This window comes from Eretmochelys imbricata, chromosome 1 (assembly GCF_965152235.1).
Source record: "Eretmochelys imbricata isolate rEreImb1 chromosome 1, rEreImb1.hap1, whole genome shotgun sequence".
NCBI lineage: Eukaryota > Metazoa > Chordata > Testudines > Cheloniidae > Eretmochelys > Eretmochelys imbricata.
In genome coordinates, this window is record NC_135572.1 from 250,594,581 (window position 1) to 250,612,234 (window position 17,654).

At 47.9% G+C, this 17,654-nt stretch overlaps 1 protein-coding gene across 1 annotated transcript in view; it reads right to left on the reverse strand.

Annotated features, from left to right (window-relative positions):
• B4GALNT3 (beta-1,4-N-acetyl-galactosaminyltransferase 3) overlaps window positions 1-17,063 on the reverse strand; it is a 95,153-nt gene extending 78,090 nt beyond the window's left edge. The window contains exon 1 of the mRNA XM_077807507.1: window positions 16,922-17,063. Coding sequence (XP_077663633.1) covers window positions 16,922-17,063 — 142 coding nt within the window. The remainder of the gene's footprint in view (window positions 1-16,921) is intronic.
• Between the last annotated feature and the right edge of the window lie 591 nt (window positions 17,064-17,654).

The window sequence follows — 17,654 nt, forward strand, 5'->3', positions numbered from 1 at the left end:
CACAAAGTCATGCACAGGGAAACAGCTACAGAAAAACATGCACACACGTTTATTCACAATCGTACCAACACACACACAGACATGCACACATATGGAAAAAAACATATCTAACTTCCTTGCTAACCTCTTCCTGATTTCATTCCCCCTCCTCTTTTTTTGTTCAAACACATCCAGCCTGACGCTCTCCATGAAGCACTGCCAAGTTTAACAGCTGTGGTAATACTCACCTTGACTATCCTCACCAGCAGGCTTCATAGCTAGAGTGATGCAAGCAGCCCCATGCACCCTTTGCACAAGAGAGTCCCCTGTTACCACTTAACCAGTACCAAAGACTGTAAGCTATTTTTGCACTGACTTATGTCACTCAGCAGTAAACAGACACACATGGACTCAAACCTAGCAATAGCTACAGGTTCCAGGAAGTAGCAGCTCTGGGTCAACCTGATCATGAAATGCTCTGAGAAAGCTGCAGCACGTTAGCAGGTTTAAACCACTTCTCTCCTGTCGGGTTGATCTGAGGATAATGAGCAATCTTAACATCTACAGATCCAAAGGAAGAGATCTCAGTGGGGAATTCAGGAGACTGGCCCAAAGGGCAGGATCACCTTCGAGAATTCAAATACCTGGCTGGAGAGAGGGTGAAGCAGGATAATGTTACAGTGGGATTAAACAGACTGGTTTAATGCCTTAGTTCAGTGGTGCCCAACCTTATTACACAGGAAGGCCATATAAACCTAAGCACTATCTTCTGTGGGCCAGACAGATTCTACATATTTTAATAAGATATAAAGTCACCTATGCTGATTTATATTTTAAGTTCAGATTGTTTCATATGTATTTTGATAGGTTGTTTCTCTGTACAGTATTGTGTATTTACACACTTATGTAAACTAAAATGATATAAGCTTGATGACAAAACGCTAATGATTCAGCCATTAATATATTGTGTTGAAGCAGGCTGCGGGCCTTATACAATTCTCTGGTGGGCTGGGCTATAGGTTGGGCACCCCTGCCTTAGTTGATAGGGTCCAGCTAAATGTATTTGTCCAGCAGACACAGGTAGTCTTGATTTTCTTCCAAGTGAAGTCTTGTAGGGGGCAGTTCAGTACCAGCCTGAGGGTACCAGCATATCTGAGTGCAGCAGGGGCAGGTAACCTGAGTTTCCAGTTCATGATAAGTTACCTATTAAACTTTGCCATCCAGCTCTTTAAACTTCCCATCAATTCTGACAACAGCAATGCAAATGAAATCTCAAGTGTCAGCTAATGGACTGCAGAGTGAGAAAGCGATTCCCACCAGCCCTCAACCATCTACATACAGCCTTCTTCACTTGGCCAAATTCATTATCAGGATTTGGGGGGATTTTTTATTTTTTTTTGCCTTCCTCTGAAACATCAGGCACTGGTCACTTGCAAGTGGCAGAACACCGACTTCATGGAACTATGCTCTCCTCCACTGTGGCTGATCTTACTGGATGTTCCCATGCACTGTGGTTTGGACCCATTCCTAATAAAAAAGCAAGGCTAATGGATCTATACTGGAGTGGTGTTGCTTTGATCAGGGTCCCCTCCCCCAGAAAGCACAAATTGTGTCTTTCTTTTTTCATGTTAAAAATAGCCTGATGGCCCCAAAGCAGCCACTTCTTCTTTGGCCTCTGGCAAAGAAAAGGAAAGGGAAGCCAGAGACCCACTTGAAAGTTTGATTTTCTTATTTAACTGGAATGAAAATTACAGAGCGGTGCAGCTGGGAGGGAGGTGTCCTTGTTCAGAGCAGCTGTGCACATGGTTGACATGACATCAAGGGTGGAAGCTGTTGCTCCCTTAGTTCCTTATTCTCTTGGAGCCCTCTGTCCCCACAGAAAACGGTCAGCTTTAGTCCCCAGCTAATTTTATTGTAACAGCTAATGAAAAGGAGACCAAACAAGGGACTCCCACACATCTGTGTATGTCCTACCGGGGGATTAAGGTGGCTGCATCACAGCTAGGTGGCCAGATGCCCAGACACTCCAACTTCATCCATCCCATCTGCCCTGGCTTCTCAGCTGATAATAGGGAAAGTGGGATTTTGCCTCCATTTCAGTGCAAGTTGTTGTCTGGCAACCACTCCTGGGCCTGAGATCAGGCCTTTCTTTGTTTTTACTGCCCTTCTGATTGTAGTCCTTCCCTCTCTGAGGCTCAGATTCCTTCGTGCTGGGCCTTTGTGTACTGCCTGTTGGCATCCCTGTTAAACTATCTGTACCCAATGGAATATGGACATTCTATATCTTTTAGCTACCCCAGCCTATGGCCTCAGCTGTCTGCTGCTGAACAGCCTCACTACCTTCTCCCCATAACATGGCTCCACCTTCCTACCCTCTCCATTTTATGCAGCCCCAGCTCTCACAACCTGACACCCGTTGGACTCAGCTCTTGTTGTGGTGTTATGTGACAGGGAGAGCAGAAGTTTTCCTTCTACCTTCTCTGTACCATTCATTGTTTGATACACTTTTATCACATACCCTCTTATTTGACTCCTTTCCGAGGTAAACTATCCCAGTCTTTTCAATCTCTCTTCATATGAGGGTTTCCAGGCCCCTCATCATTACTGTTGCCCCTCTCTGAGCCGCCTCTAATTCTGCAATATCCTCTTTGAGATGGGGTGACCAGTGCTGTACGTGGCATACCAGGAGACTGCACCACTGATTTATACAAAGACATTATATTATTCTCTGTATTGATCTCCATCCCATCTGTAGGCATCCTAACATCTGGTTTGCTTTTTTGATCACAGCTGAATGTTGAACCAAGGTCTTCATTGAGCTGTCCTGAGTGAGACCCACATCCCTTTCCTGAGCTCATATAGTTAATTTAGAACATTCTAAGGCAGGGGTGGGCAAACTATGGCCTGGGGGCCGCATCCGGCCTGTCAGACATTTTATTCCAGCCCTTGAGCTCCCGCTGGGGAGCGGGATCTGGGACTCGGCGGAATCTGGGACTCGAGCTCCAGCCAGGGAGTAGGGACTTGTCCCGCTCCATGCATGCTGTGGCTCCATGTGGCTCCTGGAAGCAACAGCATGTCCCCCGTCTGGCTCCTACGCGTAGGGGCAGGCAGGGGCTCTGCATGCTGCCCCTGCCTGGCTGCGCCTCCATGTAGGAGCTGGAGGGGGGACACGCCGCTGCTTCTGGGAGCTGCCCGGAGCCTGCACCTCTGACCCCCTTCTGCACCCCAACCTCCTGCCTGAGCTCTGATCCCCCTCCAAACCCCTCAGTCCCAGCGCAGAGCACCCTCCTGCATCCCCAACCCCTCATACCCAGCCCCACCCTAGAGCCCTCACCCCCTGCCCCAGCACGGAGACCCCTCTCACACACTGAACTCCTCATTTCTGGCCCCAACCCAGAGCCTGCACCCCCAGCTGGAGCCCTCACCCCCTCCCGCACCCAAGCCCCCAATTTTGTGATCATTCATGGTCCGCCATACAATTTCCATACCCAGATGTGGTCCTTGGGCCAAAAAGTTTGCCACCTGTTCTAAGGTGTAGGAGTAGTTTAATTTTTTACTGCAATGTGCACTACTGTGCATTTATCGACACCAAACTTAATTTGCCATCAGGCTGCCCATTCACCTGGCTTGACTGGGTCCCTCTGAAGTTCACAGTCCATTCCAAAACTGTCCAGATAGAGGACAAAGATGAGACACTGATCAGCTCTTTAAAGGGTTGAATTCTTCTCCTCCACCCTCTCTTCTCCTCTGGAGGCTACAATTCAGGCAAGTTCCGTGAGTGGGAAGCCATGAGACATTTGAGTGTGACTCCTGGCTGCCTCACTGGGTTTTGCTGCAGTAATGCACATATCAGCAGAGCAGGTTGCGTAATAAAAGCAGAACAGGTGAGTGCCTAGGGCAGCAAGGCTAGCAGTGGCACAAAGGCAGGACAGGCTGGGTCTAGCATAAAAGACAGCAACAATACAGCCTGTTCCGAAACTCCTACTGAAGTCAACTGGAGCCCATATAAGGCTTCACATCTATACATATTAAAGCACTTCACAAAGATGAGTAAAGCAGCAGCATCAATTTTACAAACTAGGTTAACTGAGGCACAGTCAGAACAAGTGACCATTTAGGCAGCTAAATATTAGGGGCAGTAAAATCTTTGGTAGCTGGTTATTGTGGGGCTGGGAGGGGGTGTGGATACATGCCCATTTTCCTAAGGCAACAAAACCCCAGCTCTGCCCATCAGTGAACCTCTCCTTAAATATGCAGAGATGCCTGCATCAAAGAGAGAAACAGAGACTGAAGGAAGAATAGGTCTGAGAAGGAGGGTTTCCTACGATGCCCTAGGACTGCACCTGCACTGCCCCAACCCAGCTGGGACTCCCAAGGTTTTCCTCTGAGGCATCTCATCTCCCTGAGTGTGACACTTCCGTTTCTCATCTCTTTGATTTTTGAAAAGCAAGGGACTCTGGGCTCTCTTCAGGGAGATTTAATACCATTCTCCTCTCTAACCCAGCCAAGCCTGGAAAGACAGACGCAGCTCTTGGCAAGAAACGTCCGATCTAAATTTAGCCTGCAGCTCTCCACCCAGGCAGCTCAAATGCTTTGGAAGGCTGGGCAATGGTGAGGTAATGACCGGGAGATTCTTTCTTTAGGCAGCCCACATGGCCATACACTGCCAGCTAAATATAAACCTGGTGAACGGAACAACTTGTGCTGGTTCTGGATGAAGCAGCTCCCATTGAGCGTCTCACAAGGAGGGACAAAGACCAATTTCAGCTTCCAGGGAACCAGGGTTCTGGACACAGGGAGACATCACTAGTGATACTCAGTCCCCATCAGAGCACAGGCCTGCCTTTGCCTCTTGGACTGTCAGGCCTCTTTCACGAGCATATGTGGTCTAAATCTTTATCGAAAGATCAAGGCCCAATACCTTGGAATCCAGCACACAATTCAAAGCAAATATAGTCGCTGGAACATCACATAGTTCATAAGGCATGAGTGAGAACGGGCCTCACTACCTCCACTCCCCATCCCTTTCCACAGTGCTACATCTGGCGGGAAAAGCACAGCTGATAAAAAGCTGAAGCATAAAGCATACTACCAGGATGCAGCTTTTCTTGCACCACTCCTGCTTCACAACTGCCTGAGCTTGTACGTGCAACATGGTATGATACCAATGCTACTGTAACATGTGGCTCAATGCAAACTCCATGCCCAGATAAACTCTCAATGAGACATTAGCATTCACCTGACACAGAAAGAAGGAATCAGGCTGCTGCAGCACTACGGTCCAGGTGCAATGTGCCCCTGAGTAATCACAGCCCAACCTGACTCACCAAGGCAGGAGAGAGTGGCCTGGGAAAATGTACTGTGCAAAAGTCTTGGCATCTCTGCACATGCCAGTCATACACGTCATGGGTAAACAAATGGGGCTTTACAACAGTCACTTTGTAATAATTCTATATAACATTTGTATGGCACCTTCACCCCAGAGGGATCCCCAAACCCTTTACAAACTATGGGCCTCATCCCAAGAATGCTAAGCACTTGCACCTCACATTGACTGCAGTGGGAGGCACAGACTCTCAGGATCAGACCCTGCATATACACAGGAATCCCATCACAACTGAAATGAAGTGGAAGGGAAACAGCCAGGCAAACATATAACTTGCAGCATCCCACAGAGCAGTGGTGAGGAGGTATTTTGGCCCACGACAGATAATCATAGGCAGTGTTAGTCCAACATCCCCCACAAGGCCCTGCCAACATGCCTTATGACTGACCTGAAGGAACCATCAGCAAGGAACAAGAGAGAAGATCAGTCTTGGTCGACTTAGCTTCTCTGCTGAGTATGCCAATAAAGAAACCAATTATAATGGTGGTTCTTGTGATGTGGACACACATTCATTAGGGTCTGGACTGAGATCCATCAACTTCACCCAGGCCATTAAGCCACCAACAGATGATAATGACTTTTGCTCATTCCCACCCTCACCTGGAGTTAAATGGATGATGTAGAAGAGAAAGTCTCCATAACCCATTAGCAATATCCAGAGCCATCTAGCGTTCTAGGGAACTGGATTCCTGGAAAAGTTTGTGTTTGAGGCTATATGGAAGAATATCTCCTCGGGCCTTCAAAAGCATAGGAACATCACAGGCAAACCTGGAAGTGAGGACATTTTTCTGCTGCTAGCACCTTCCATGAGGCAATCATTTTGAAGGTTTTACCTTTTAGTTTGCTTTTCCCTTTGGCTTATAGTTTATATTCAATGCGTACAAGAAAAGTACGTGCAGCCACAAGTCAGCGAGTCTCTGCCTATGAGCATTGCATCACCCTGCATGCAAATAATCATGCACAACAGTACAACTGTATGTGTAATGTGTGTGCCCATGAACCTCTGTATGTAAATCTACTCAGAAAGATCCCTCTGTGTTTCTGGACACACTTGTTTCTCAGTGTGCTTGGGCACAGTGTTAGGGGGCTTATTCCTTCACCCACTTACTTCCCTGGTCCTTCTCGCATGAACAGAGAGCAACAATACCCGAAGTCCAAAGGTGCAAACAATTCGATGTTTATTGGGGTGAACTTCCAGCAAGCATGATTCCAGTTTCCTTCCTTAGTATCCTCCTTCCCAGCTCTGACACCACAGAGCTTTACACCTGTGTCCCTGTTCCCATTCCTACCCTTAGCCAAACATGATTCCAACTTCCTTACTCCCATTCCCTGTTCCCATTTCCCCCTTTAGCAAAACATGATTCCAATTTTCTTACCCCCATTCCCTGTTCCCTTCTCCCTCTTTAGCAAAACATGATTGTAATTTCCTTACCCCAATTCCCTGTTCCCATCTCCCACCCACACACACCCACCCACACCCACTCACTTCCTCATTGACTACAGATTATATAGTAAAACTTGAGTTCTGCTTAGCTATACCTTAACCAATCATTTTCCTGAAATTTAACTAACCAATCCTAACATATTGTAACATGATTATGTAACCAATTATATCCCACCACCTTAATTAGTTTACACCCAGCAAAATTAATTATACATCAGACAGGAACAATCACAGAACCAGAGAGATTATACAGACAAACAATAGCAAAGTGGGAACTATAATGACAAGACAATACAGAAGTGAGGATTTCACATCCCAGCTATTGATAAGTGAGTTCTTGCCAGACAGGATGCTATCAAACTAAGTTTCCTTTTACATTTTCTAGGCACTTCCCTTTCTCTGGAAGTGATAGGAACTATCAGGACAGGATTGTATTCCTAACAGCCCAATAGCACCTTATTTCAATGTGACTAGTTTGGAATGTGAGGAGGTGACCATTCACTTCCCAGTTTATGGCTGCCTCTGCTGCTTAGCCAAAGGCCTTAGCTAAGAACAGGGCCTCAGACTGTCACAGTAAGAGAAGGCCCTTACACCAGCAGACAGTGATTTTGATTCTTTCTTTTATACCTCTATAATTAGCCAAGTGATAAGAATACACCTAAATTCTTAGAGTATAGGCCTTTACAGACAGGCCTGAATATCTATATCCTAACACACAGCAGCTAGAGAGAAAGGATGACACACCTGAACAAATCAGGGTTGGTTTCAAGGAAACAGCCTCAGGCTGCACCCAGCTTGCTGCTTCCCTTGTACACAAATGCACACACACCTGCCAGTACTACGTCCAGATTCTGAGCAATTCAGAGCCCACCCCCAGGAAAGAGAAAAGGGCCTGCTCTGGGGAGGTATGGAGGGAAGGGAGCTAGGAGTTGAATGCTGGGAGAAGGAAAGACGGTCCTGCCAAAAAAGGCCCATGGCCCTTTAAAAGGGGTATTATTAGCTAATTTGTCTGGTTTCTTCTGAGCCCTCCTCATTCTCCACCTCAGACACTGGGACTATGCACTATTGTGTTAGGAGAGCTGCTGTACTAGACTCTGGAAACCAGACAGAATCATTTGTTGCTCAGCCCGCCACAAACAAGACAGAAAGACAATGCACTCCCAGCATCATTTTATACATAAAGAAATGAGGAGGAACAGAGAAGAGTGGGAGGGACAGGTTTAGGAAGGGCCTCTGGTTACCGTGTTCCAACCAGTGACACCCTCCCAGCAATCTAATCTAATCCAATCCTCCTCCACACAGAGGTCTTGATTACTTACTGTGTCATTCACCTCTGCAACAAGGAAATTCAGTGCTTGTTGGGACTGTTTGTACTTTTTAGAGCCTCATGAGACACCTCTGCCTCTGCTGCAGAATGTATTTCACATTTGGGGACAATGTATACCTTCAGATCAGCGGCACTGCTATGGGTACCCGCATGGCCCCACAATATGCCAACATTTTTATGGCTGATTTAGAACAACGCTTCCTCAGCTCTCATCCCCTAAAGCCCCTACTCTACTTGCGCTATATTGATGACATCTTCATCATCTGGACCCATGGAAAAGAAGCCCTTGAGGAATTCCACCATGATTTTAACAATTTCCATCCCACCATCAACCTCAGCCTGGTCCAGTCCACACAAGAGATCCACTTCCTGGACACTACAGTGCTAATAAACAATGGTCACATAAACACCACCCTATACCGGAAACCTACTGACCACTATTCCTACCTGCATGCCTCCAGCTTTCACCCTGACCACACCACACGATCCATCGTCTACAGCCAAGCTCTGCGATACAACCGCATTTGCTCCAACCCCTCAGACAGAGACAAACACCTACAAGATCTCTGTCAAGCTTTCTTACAACTACAATACCCACCTGCGGAAGTAAAGAAACAGATTGATAGGGCCAGAAGAGTTCCCAGAAGTTACCTACTACAGGACAGGCCTAACAAAGAAAATAACAGAACGCCACTAGCCGTCACCTTCAGCCCCCAACTAAAACCCCTCCAACGCATTATTAAGGATCTACAACCTATCCTAAAGGATGACCCAACACTCTCACAAATCTTGGGAGACAGGCCAGTCCTTGCCTACAGACAGCCCCGCAACCTGAAGCAAATACTCACCAACAACCACATACCACACAACAGAACCACTAACCCAGGAACTTATCCTTGCAACAAAGCCCGTTGCCAATTGTGCCCACATATCTATTCAGGGGACACCATCACAGGGCCTAATAACATCAGCCACACTATCAGAGGCTCGTTCACCTGCACATCCACCAATGTGATTTATGCCATCATGTGCCAGCAATGCCCCTCTGCCATGTACATTGGTCAAACTGGACAGTCTCTACGTAAAAGAATAAATGGACACAAATCAGATGTCAAGAATTATAACATTCATAAACCAGTCGGAGAACACTTCAATCTCTCTGGTCACGCAATCACAGACATGAAGGTCGCTATCTTAAAACAAAAAAACTTCAAATCCAGACTCCAGCGAGAAACTGCTGAATTGGAATTCATTTGCAAATTGGATACTATTAATTTAGGCTTAAATAGAGACTGGGAGTGGCTAAGTCATTATGCAAGGTAGCCTATTTCCTCTTGTTTTTTCCTACCCCCCCCCCCCCCAGATGTTCTGGTTTAACTTGGATTTAAACTTGGAGAGTGGTCAGTTTGGATGAGCTATTACCAGCAGGAGAGTGAGTCTGTGTGTGTATGGGGGTGGTTTTTGGAGGGGGGTGAGGGAGTGAGAGAACCTGGATTTGTGCAGGAAATGGCCTAACTTCATTATCATGCACATTGTGTAAAGAGTTGTCACTTTGGATGGGCTATCACCAGCAGGAGAGTGAATTTGTGTGGGGGGGTGGAGGGTGAGAAAACCTGGATTTGTGCTGGAAATGGCCTAACCTGACGATTACTTTAGATAAGCTATTACCAGCAGGACAGTGGGGTGGGAGGAGGTATTGTTTCATATTCTCTGTGTATATATAAAGTCTGCTGCAGTTTCCACGGTATGCATCCGATGAAGTGAGCTGTAGCTCACGAAAGCTCATGCTCAAATAAATTGGTTAGTCTCTAAGGTGCCACAAGTACTCCTTTTCTTTTTGCGAATACAGACTAACACGGCTGTTACTCTGAAACCAGTCTATGCAAGAACAGCTGATCTTTTCAAAATCCCTAACCTCTGAATTTCATGGGGTCCAAGGATTGCTTTTCACTTTGTTCACTACCTCTTAGGTGTTAACGTAAGGAGTGCAGCTCTCATTCCTCTACTAAAAGCAGAGGGAAAGCTCCCCTGCTGCTCCTGGCTTGGAATCTGCTCCCTTGACATTTTCTCTCCACCTTAGCTGGTGACATGAGGATTTGCCAGGCAAGGGAATGTGAAATGAAAGCAGCAGGAGCTGGTGCCTGACAGGGCAGTTCCTACAGTTTCCAGGCTTTCCACCAGGGGATGATACAGAAACAGCATCTGATGGGACAAGCTGTGGTGACCCAGCCACAAGCCCTCTATCCACCTCCCTGCCATGAAGTCAATGGTATTGTGTGCGAGTATAATTCAGAGCAGATAATTTGGCTTCCAGTGTTCTATTGAGAGAGGGCTTCAATTTCCAAAACGGACAGTTCAGCACCTTTCCCGAACAATACAGTCCATTTAGAAAAAACAAAGCTACTCTATCTCTAGCACTCAAGCTGGAGGAGGCACCTGACTGCAAAGCTTTTCCACTAACAGTCCCTCACCGAAGAGTTTAACTCCTGTCAATGGTGGGGGGTAAACAAACTGTCTATGACTCCTCAGAGGGTCACTTTACTGCCTGCGGCAGATTGTTTCAAATGATGACAGCCAAACCCTGCGTGAGAAGAGCTGCCCATCACTGACCACTGCTTTGCTTTCCCTATGTTGTTTGCAGCTCATGCCAGTTTCCTTGTTTTTCCTCACTTGATTGTCAACATGTTCATTTAAGGATCCTAAAAATCCCAATCAGACAAACAAGTTCTTTTACTACTGCCAATGAGAGGTCACATTCCTATCAGTCAGACTTCCAGGCAATAAGCGATAGCTTGGAAAATGAAATGTGATCAGAAATTAACAATTTAATTGAACTGAAATCTGTGGGGAGGGTGTGTGAGTTGATTGCTGATTGGAGCATCTCTCTCAAAGCAGTGGACTCAGTCCTTCAAGGATGATGGTCCATGCTCTAATTTGCTACTCTGATGCATTCCCTTCATTCACAGAAAGTCTCCCCCCTCCACTAGAAAATAGCCCAAACCAACCACCTCAGTCCAAACATCTGATCCAGACTGTGTGTTCTGAATCTGAACTCTGTGGCTTAGGTTCATCTCTCAGTCTCCAACCCTTCTCTCTAAGGGTATGTCTACACTACAAAATTAGGTCAATTTTAGAGAAGTCAATTTTTAGAATTCGATTTTATATAGTCGATTGCGTATGTCCACACTAAGCGCATTAAGTCGGCAGAGTGCGTCCTCACTACCGTGGCTAGCATTGACTTACGGAGCGGTGCACTGTGGGTAGCTATCCCACAGTTCCCGCAGTCTCCACTGCCCATTAGAATTCTGGGTTAAGTTCCCAATGCCTGATGGGGCAAAAACATTGTCGCGGGTGGTTTTGGGTACATGTCGTCAGTCGCCCCGCCCTCCATGAAAGTAACGGAAGACAATCGTTTTGCGCCTTTTTTTCCCTGGGTTATCCGTGCAGGCGTCATACCACAGCAAGCATGGAGCCCACTCAGCTCACCGTCACCGCTGCTGTTGCAGCAGACGGTGCAGTAGGACTGGTAGCTGACCTCACTGGACATGTAGCTTGGACAGGGGTTCTAGCAACGTCTTCCCTGCCCAGCTCCTAGCAACCTCCAGGGCATGGTGTACGGCTCCACCGCTTCCGCTGCAACTCTGCTCTCCTGCTCTTTTGAGAGCTGGAGGCTTCTGCCACAGGCTGCTCTCCTGGCCGGTAGCATGGCGCAGTCACACCTACCCCAGCCTACCCCTTGCTCCCATGGCTCATGAAGTCTGGACAGTAGTAAGAAGCAGTTCAACTATAGGCTGAGCAAGTGCAGAATGGTGGTAGAATGTGCCTTGGACGTTTAAAAGCACACTGGTGCTGTTTGCTGACTAGGTCAGCCCTCAGCGCAACCAACATTCCCGTTGTTATTGCTGCTTGCTGTGTGCTCCATAATATCGGTGAGGGTAAGGAGGAGATGTTTATGGCTGGGTGGGAGGTTGAGGCAAATCACATGGAGTCTGATTTTGAGCAGCCAGACACCAGGGCGATTAGAAGAGTGCAGGTAGGGGCCCTGCACATCAGAGAGGCTTTGAAAACCAGTTTCATGACTGTCCAGGCTTCGGTGTGACAGTTGTGTGTGTTTCTCCTTGATGCAAACCCACCCCCTGTGTCTATTTTAATTCCCTGTAAGCCAACCACCCTCCCGCCTTCGAAATAAAGCAACTATTGTTTTGAAACCATGCATTCTTTCTTTATTAATTAAAAAAAAAGAGAGAGATAATGGTCAAGGTAGCCTGGGTGGGGTGGGGGAGGAGGGAAGGACAAGGCCACATTGCTTATTGTGGCCACACTAAAAATCAAACTGTTTGAATGACAGCCTTCTGTTGCTTGGGCCATCCTCTGGAGTGGAGTGGTTGGGTGCCCGGAGCCTCTTTCCCCTCCCCCCCCCCCGCATTCTTGGGCATCTGGGGAGGAGGCTATGGAACATGGGGAGGAGGGTAGGCAGTTATACAGTGGATGCAGTGGGAGTCTGTGCTCTTGTTGGCTTTCCTGCAGCTCCAACAGACACTTCATGATGTCCGTTTGCTCCCCCATTAGCCTCAGCATCGCATCCTGACTCCGCTCTTCGCACTCACTTAATTTTTTCCTGGCCTCTGCCGCTGAATGCGTCCATGCATTAAGTTGTGCCCTATCAGTGCAGGAGGACTGCATGAGCTCAGAAAACATGTCATTGCGAGTGCGTTTTTTTCACCTTCTAATCTGCGATAACCTCAGGAACAGAGATGATAGGGGGAGCGTAGAAACATTCTACGCTCTACAATTCTGGGGGGACTGCACGGTCATCTGTGCTGCTGAGTTCGCCACGCTGATCAAACAGGAAATGAAATTCAAAAGTTCCCGGGGCTTTTCCTGTGCACGTGGCTAGTGCATCAGAGTTCAAAGTGCTGTCCAGAGCAGTCACAATGGAGCACTCTGGGATAGCTCCCGGAGGCCAATACCATCGATTTGCGTCCACACTACCCCAAATTCGACCTAGCAAGGTTGATTTTAGTGCTACTCCCCTCGTTGGGGAGGAGTACAGAAGTCGATTTTAAGAGCCCTTTAGGTCAACGGAATGGGGTTGGTTGTGTGGATGCAGTCATTTTTAAATCGACCTAACGCGGCTAAATTCGACCTAACCCCGTAGTGTAGACCAGGGCTCAGTTTATACTCAAATGGACATATGGAACCAGATCCTCAGGTGTAAACCAATGTAGATCCATTGAAGTCATGGACACTGATTTACACCAGCTGAGGATTGACCTTTGCAGTGTATATTTTTAGGACCTAATTCTCATCTCACTAAGACTCATTTACACTTGTTTAAATCTGAGTTTGGTGGAGATACTCATGTGAGAGGAGGATCAGGGCCTTAGTTTCTATATTTCTACTTGTAAGGTCCATACCATTGTGAGGCCATTTGACAACGTCTCCCCTCACCCTACAAAAATGTTGTGGGGGAACATACTTGGAAGGAAATGCGATGACTTCAGCCTTGCTCTGCGAAATGGATTCTGATGGCTGGAACAGCAGTGCAGCACTGTGGCATGCTCATAAATTGAACTCTGTTCTGTGAGTAGTGGAAATGGGGGGAATGGAGTGTTTCTGGTGACTCCAGATTGGCCTGGGGGGTGAGCTCACTTCTTTGGAAAATATTCCATGGTCATAAAGGAAATATCAGCTGGGCCTCAACACATAGGCTATTCCATAAGCACCATCTAGAGACAGTTGAGAGAACTCAGTCACAAACCTAGGAATGGAAATGCTGATCTACTGTAGGCCCCCTTCCAACCCTAACAATTCTAGGAGTCTCTGCTACTGAAGGAGAGAGTCTAAGCTCTCTTGCCTGGAAAGTTACTGAAACCTGTGGGTTTTAAAACAACAAACACGGAGGCTGTTGCATCAGAAAAGTTGCTAAGATAAATGCTGACTGGTACTCTGTTGTGCCTTGCAGCAGGTCATTCCACCTGGGAGACTGGAAAGGAAGGAGATCCAAAAACAAAAGAGAAGAATGAATAGATCTGAAAACCTCCCTTCTCCTTCAGCTGTTGAGGTCTCAGAAAAGACCACCACAATGGAGTCAAAACCAAAGCTGCCTTTGCCCCAACAGGTGGAACTTCTACAGAGCTGTAACAGCCCAAGGGAAACAAACACTATTTGTTTTTCATTCCTACCTTTGATTTCTTTTCAAACAAAACAGGTCTTTGTAGGTAATGAGGTAGGAGGGAGAGTCACAGATTAACTTTGTTACTGTTGGCAGTTAATATGGTCCTCCCCACCATGCCAGGAAAATAGGACTCTAGATTACTAAGGTGTTGAGGGAGACTGAGCTCTCTGAGCACTCCTTGTATATGCACATTTGCTCTTCCCCTGCTGCACTGCAGCCTCGTGCCATCTATCTATCTGTTTATTCATTCTAGGGTTTTAAAAGTAGTATCTGATCACCTTCCACATAAAACCAAGAGCAAGGTCCCTAGCAGGCTTCCTGGAGTCTCCAGCAGGTCTCCCTTTTTAGGGACCAAACGCTGTTTGTTGCTGAAGTAACCTGTTTTGTGTTTTGTAGAGATGTTATTAGATTTCCTTATTTTTTGGGAGGGTGGAGGGGGAGAGGCTTGTAGGGGTGACAGTGTTGTGAGTGCCTTTCTTAAGATGGAAAGGTTTTCACCTGGCACAAGGACTTTTCCCATGTGCTAGTGCAATTCATACCTGCAGGCGCAGAGGAGGAAACAACACAAATCACAATGAGGTTTACTTGCTCACTGTCCTTGTCTCTCTTTACTTTCTTGCTCTTGCCGCTTGTGCCTTCCCACCACCATCTCATCACTGCTAGTATGAAAGCTTTTTCTTTGGCAGCTCCTGACATCTGAAACAACCTTTGCCTTATGACTCTATTTCGAAATATCTCAAAATATCCCATTTTGAACTCTTTGTCCATGTCTCATAATTCCACCATTCCTCCATCATTTAGGAGTTTGCATTCAAGGGATACAGTTTTAGGCACTTGATGGATAGATTGTATGGAAGATATTATACAAAGTAAAATTGTATTACACTCTATTTCCATTTTCTGCAGTAAACAAACAAACCACAATGAATGCCCCTAGTTGTAAAAGCTATCCATAGCAGTCCATAGCTGCAGGTCAGTTTAAATCAACAGGATTGACTACGGAGCTATCATAGCTAGGAGGATTAAACCTCTGTCATTCTTAAAAGCAGCAGTTCAACAAAAAAATTATTATTTTGCTCAAGAGAACAGAGTTGCTCTACAACAGGTGGGCCCAGAGTAAAGCCCAGATCCCGCAATGAACTCTGTGAAGGTGGACATCTGTGCCATCATGGAGCTTATTGTTGGCTCAGGTTTTGGTTTTCAGAATTTAGGCCCCAACATCCTTGTCTCTTAAAACTAACAGTCAAACGATTTAAGATGTGTGTGAGAGGTGGGATGCTTAAAAGCATTAATGTTCCTGTAATTTAAAAAAATCCAATCATGGAAATAGTTGTTTTCAGATAAACACCTTCAATAGCAGCATTTCCCAAACTTTTGAAAGCTCAGTCCTCTTCAGACAAATGAAACAAACTGCACCTGCTTACAACCCAGACTGGTTGTTAAAGGCCTCCCCAAAACAATCAATGACTCAGAACAGCCTATGTAAATCTTCAAAATATATTTTTTACAAAATCTCCATTTTAACAGGCTTTGATGAACAGTGACATAGTTAACATGACTGACATTTAAAGTACCAGGGCACCTGAGTTAGCACCCACCAAAATGAAGGAACAGGACAACTCACACCACAGAGTTATTGTTCCAAGTTCTTTGCAAACTCAGGTGAACATCGCTGAATGGGTTACACTTCGGTCACATTTTGAAAGTGTTGTTTGCATCAGAACAGCTAGAGGCTTACACTTTTTAAAAATGAAAGCTAAGACTCTGGAGAGCATTGCAAAGCCTGTCTGCAACCAACTGTCTAATCCTTTATGCCTATGCCACACTCTGGGAAACACCATATTGTATTAGGAACCAATGCTTTTGCAGACTGGAGAACCTGAAAATAAAATTGACTATAAACAAATGGGAAACTGACTTCTTTGATTTTCATGGCCAAATGGGGAAGAAATGCAAATAGGGAAGAAATGCAAATAGGGAAGAAAGAAAGATCAGAAAACAGTGATTGTAAATGGAATCTTTACCATCCTCCAGTTTCCTAATCTGTGTTATTAATACAGTGAAGGGGATGTGTTTGTTTAGAATACATGATTAGTCTGATAGTGTCCCACATTTATGATAAGTAGGAGGGTCCTTGATCTGTTTACAGGTGTTCTCCATCGGGCAGCAGTACCGGGCAGAGGGAAGGAAGGGCCAAAAAGCAGGAAAGACATGAGATTCCCCATCCACGTCAAAAAGCAAACGAAAATGTTGCGCCCCAGCACCCTTCCCTTTTCCTCCCCACCTCGCCCCAGCCTCTGGCGGGCAGAGTCCGAGCTAGGCAGGGAAGAGCCGACCGAGCGATTCCCCCTTTCCGTGAGCAGCGATACCACCCGCCGGCGCTGGGAGGTAGCAGCCCGCCCGTGCCCCCCGTCCTGATGAGCGCAGGGCTCTGCCCCGCAGCTCCGCCCTCGCCCCGTTCCGCTGGACGAAGCCGTGCCGCGAGCTGCGGTGGGGCCACATGGAGGAGGGGCAGGATCAGGGCTCCTCTCCTGGGCCGGGAAGGCTCCGCACCCCGGCAGGTCCCGCGGTCCCAGCCTTGCCCGCCTCGCCCCCGGGGAGACTCACTGTGGTTCAGGGGGTGCCCGCTGGCCTCCGCCGACGCCACCAGCTCCAGGTAGGCGGCCCAGAGCCCCACGATCAGCACCCCGAGGGCCAGCAGCAGCCGGAACCGCCTCCGTAGCACCTTCCCCAGCGGGCGGCTCCTCATCCCGCTGCTCAGGTCGCTCCGTGCCAGCCCCGCGCGGGGCTCCGGGACATGCTGTGCCCCCCGGGGGGGGGAACCCCCGCCCCAGCCTTCACCTGCTCGCCCCACAATCTCTAGCCTCTGCCCCACAGACTCCCTGCTATCCCCGGCTCCCCCTCCCGCTCGGCTCCCCTCGGGCTCCCCGCTGCCCCCTCCGGCTCTGCTCCCTTCGGGCTCCTCCTCCCGGCTCGGCTCCCCTCGGGCTCCCCGCTGCCCCCTCCCGGCTCGGCTCCCCTCGGGCTCCCCGCTGCCCCCTCCCGGCTCTGCTCCCTTCGGGCTCCCCCTCCCGGCTCGGCTCCCCTCGGGCTCCCCGCTGCCCCCTCCTGGCTCTGCTCGCTCCCTGGCTCTTTCCTGCCCCTTGCCCTCTCAGGCGCTGGTGCCCGACTCCCTGGCCCTCTCTGCAAGCGCGGCCGCTGAGCCCGGCTTCCCTGTCTGCTCGCGCTCTGCAGCCCCAGGCACCCCCCTCTCCAGGGGCGGGATCTCAAAGGGCCGAACTCCAGCCTCCTTCTCCAGTTACCACGGCTCTTCTCGCCTGCCTCTCTCGCGCCGCGCCTG